Consider the following 3,595-nt stretch of genomic DNA (forward strand, 5'->3'; position numbering starts at 1 on the left):
CTATTATAATCTTTTTATGTTATTTATTATCATTATATATATTATTATGAGCAAATATTTTATAAAATCGCGGGAATCCGAAAATAGTAACTTATAGTAAATGTCTATCGAAATGAAATAATATTATTGCTAAATTTATTCTAACCATAACTTATATCTTATATGACTATCTTCAAATTAAAAAATATAATATTCTGTCAATGAGATAAATCATTAAATGTAAATAAAGTCACATGATCAAAATGTAGAAAGAAATTAAATCTATTCAATTATTCTTAAAAGAAATTAAAACTATTCAATTTACATAAAATATTTAATAAATATTAAATACATATTTTAATATATATTCTAAATTTAGACAAGAAAAAGTATGATTTTTTGATTCGATAAATAATTCGAGAAAAAAGTTCATAAATATAATTTATCTTTATTAAAATAAAATAAATAATACTATTATAGTTAATATCGACATATTTTAAATATGTAAAGATTTTAATATCGATAATTCATCAACCAATAACTGAAATTGTATCTAATTGTCACGTTTTTTAATTTATTTATATCTAGTGAGTTGTCTTGTTGAACACAGTCCATTGCTATAGTTCGAGAATATTCAAAAATATGATGTAAGCTCCTTTTCATTAAGTAAAGAGATTAGAATTGTAAGAAATGGAGTTTTGGAATTTCATCCGCAATATATTTGGCGGAAACAATTCGGATAAATTTAATAAAAGGTAAAAAATGTAAATAAATATGTATAATTGTCGATTGCATTATTACAATCCGATTCTGCGGGTTGTGTGATTCCATTATTACTTATTTTTATTCATTTTTTATGATATAATCGAATATATTATATTTTTTTATTTTAATTGAATTTTTCAATTTTTTTTATTTTAATTGAATATTTCAGATTTACTGATTGTGAAGATAATTATAATGGAGACAATTTTGGAAATTCAATATGGCAAATTGATGTTTATGATAATCCGAGGTAAATTTTATTTTACATTTTATAAAGATTTATTATTTGTTCATTGTTTAATTAATATTTTTAAAAATCTATTTGTATTATTTTAATATAATATTAATAAATTTTTGATATGAGCAAACTAAAGATATATTGCAAAACATAAACATATATTTATAAAATTTTGTTTCACTTTAAATAATAATAATAAATAATAATATAAATAATAATAAATAATAAATANCAAGATACTTTGAATCTCAGATTGAGAATATAATGATGAATTTTATTTATGGATTTCATAATGAAGGTATGGATTTAATAATGGATATCAATATATTGTTTTTAATTCATATATAATTATAAATATTATTTTAAAAATAATTATTAATTATATTAATTTTAAAAATAATTATAAAAATATTTAAAAAATTTTTTTAGATAATGATGCAAATACAAATGTATTTCTATTTGGACCTTTAAATGCTCCTTCACAAAGAGAAAATTTACGTGATAAAATGTTAAAACCAAATAATAATCAGACTGGATTAAAATTAGATACAGATTTAGATGGAAAGTTAGTAATTAAATTTAATAAAATAAGTTAAATTATAATTCATTTAATTATTTTAAAAAATTATTGAATGTAATATTTATAAATATTGAAAAAAAATTTTGTTAATTTCAATAGGATTACTGTAGATAATTTTTCCAATATTTGGGATGAACATGACAAATCAAAATTTGAAATATCACGTCCTCGCATATTTGGAAAATCCATGAGGAAAGAATATATTCGTAAAGCTGATGGAACAATAGAACAAAAACAAATTATTAAAGATTATGAAGGAAATGAAGAAACTATGATATCACAGCAAATTGGTGATAAAATTCACACTATTGTTACAAAAATAGATAAAAATGGAGTAGAAATAAAAACAGAAGAATTTTGTGATGTAAATGAATGTAAGTAATAAATTTATGAAAGATTCAGGAAAATAATACAAATTTTTGTTTCAATTAACTATATTTTCTAATAAAAAAATTTATTTAATTTTATATTTACTTTTATTAATAATTATAAAATATATCACTTTAATATTATTAGATGATTAGATTATATGTTCATTGGAACACTTTTTTCAATTTGTTTTAATTTTGTTTCAATTTGTTACAATTTTAGGATACTTTAATTAATTAAAAATTTAAAAAAAAAAATTACATGTTATTGAAATTATTTTTTTTAATGATTAAATCCGGAATTTACAAAATTTTGAAACATTGAAGAGACAAATAATATTTATATTATTACTTATATTTATAACTTATAATAAGATTTACAGAATTAAAAAATATTTTCTAAATTATATTTTTTTTTTATAAAAATATATTAACTTATTTATAAAAAAAATATTATGCTCATTAATATATTAAAATTTATATAATTTTTCAAAAAATTGTTTTTAATTTCATTAATTAATTTTTATTTAAAAAATTATATATAATTATATAAATTTCAGGTGATTTATTTGGAAAAAAGAAATTATCATCAAATGAAAATAATAATTTTCTCGATAGTGATTTAAATTTCTTTTCTTGGGATAAATTTTTTAAACCTAATCCAAAATTATGATAAAATTAAATAAAATTTAAATAGTAATTTTCTATAGTAAAAATGATTATAATAAAAATATAGTAAATGATAATAACATGTATGGTATTATTGTTAAACAAAAATATAAATTAATTTAATTTACATAATATGTAATAAAATTATTTCAATATATAAATTCATTCTATGTATAAATATGTATATCTATTTAAGTGTTTGTAAGATAATTATGAGTTAATAATGCATATAGTGATAAAAAATAATTTCTCTTTTTTTTATGTTTTAATTTTATATGCAGAAACAAAAGTATTTTATATTCTATATATGTTTTTTTATATACAAATTTTCCAAGAAAAATAATATATGCAATATTTCATAAGATCAATATCTTAATTTAATAATTTTAATTAAATTAATTTTAGTTAATTAATTTTAATTAAGATTAAGTTTAGCAAATAATTTTTTAACTTTTAAGTTATTAAGTTGATTTAAATTGTTAATTTATAATGTATAATATAAATAAATGTTATGATAAATATTGTTTTATTGAATGTAATAATAACATTATAATTAATTATATAATATATAAGTATATTATATAAATACAAATTATCGATATACTTTTTTTAATATTTACATATTATTTGTTCTTTATCATTTACATATTTACATATACACAATATGAATTCATATATATGAATCATCATTATGAAGTTAGTTGGCATGACAAAATATGTGTAATTTCTACTTACCTTATTTGAATATCAATGTCTATGATTCATACTTTAATTTATATTTAAATGAAGTAATTTGTTTTTATATTTTATATTTTCATCTGTTAAATCGTAAAAAAAATTATGAACAATTTTGATATCTAGAATATATAAAAAATATATAATTTAAATAATAAATATAATTTAAAAAATAAAAAATAAAATTAAATTTAGTTAAAAAAATTATTAAATTTAACTAAAAAATTCTTTATAAAACTTTTTATCTTATTTTATGAACGA

General features: G+C 16.1%; 1 protein-coding gene across 1 annotated transcript; it reads left to right on the plus strand.

The window, feature by feature from the left end:
• Positions 1-1,178: 1,178 nt before the first annotated feature.
• On the plus strand, positions 1,179-2,620 carry LOC102680523. Its single transcript, XM_031510983.1, has 4 exons — positions 1,179-1,280; positions 1,412-1,547; positions 1,662-1,936; positions 2,491-2,620. The coding sequence occupies exons 1-4, from the start codon at positions 1,247-1,249 to the stop codon at positions 2,601-2,603; spliced, it is 558 nt and encodes a 185-aa protein (XP_031366843.1). The 5' UTR covers positions 1,179-1,246; the 3' UTR covers positions 2,604-2,620.
• The last annotated feature ends 975 nt before the right edge of the window (positions 2,621-3,595 follow it).

The sequence above is a fragment of the Apis dorsata genome, unplaced genomic scaffold (assembly GCF_000469605.1).
Source record: "Apis dorsata unplaced genomic scaffold, Apis dorsata 1.3 scaffold_270, whole genome shotgun sequence".
Taxonomy (NCBI): domain Eukaryota; kingdom Metazoa; phylum Arthropoda; class Insecta; order Hymenoptera; family Apidae; genus Apis; species Apis dorsata.

Bases quoted from the DNA above. Each gene is read 5' to 3' on its own strand.
- LOC102680523 (XM_031510983.1), top strand. From the start codon at position 1,247: ATGATGAATTTTATTTATGGATTTCATAATGAAG. The intron at 1,281-1,411 runs GTATGGATTTAA...AAATTTTTTTAG, and splicing joins TTATGGATTTCATAATGAAG to ATAATGATGCAAATACAAAT. The intron at 1,937-2,490 runs GTAAGTAATAAA...TATAAATTTCAG, and splicing joins ATTTTGTGATGTAAATGAAT to GTGATTTATTTGGAAAAAAG.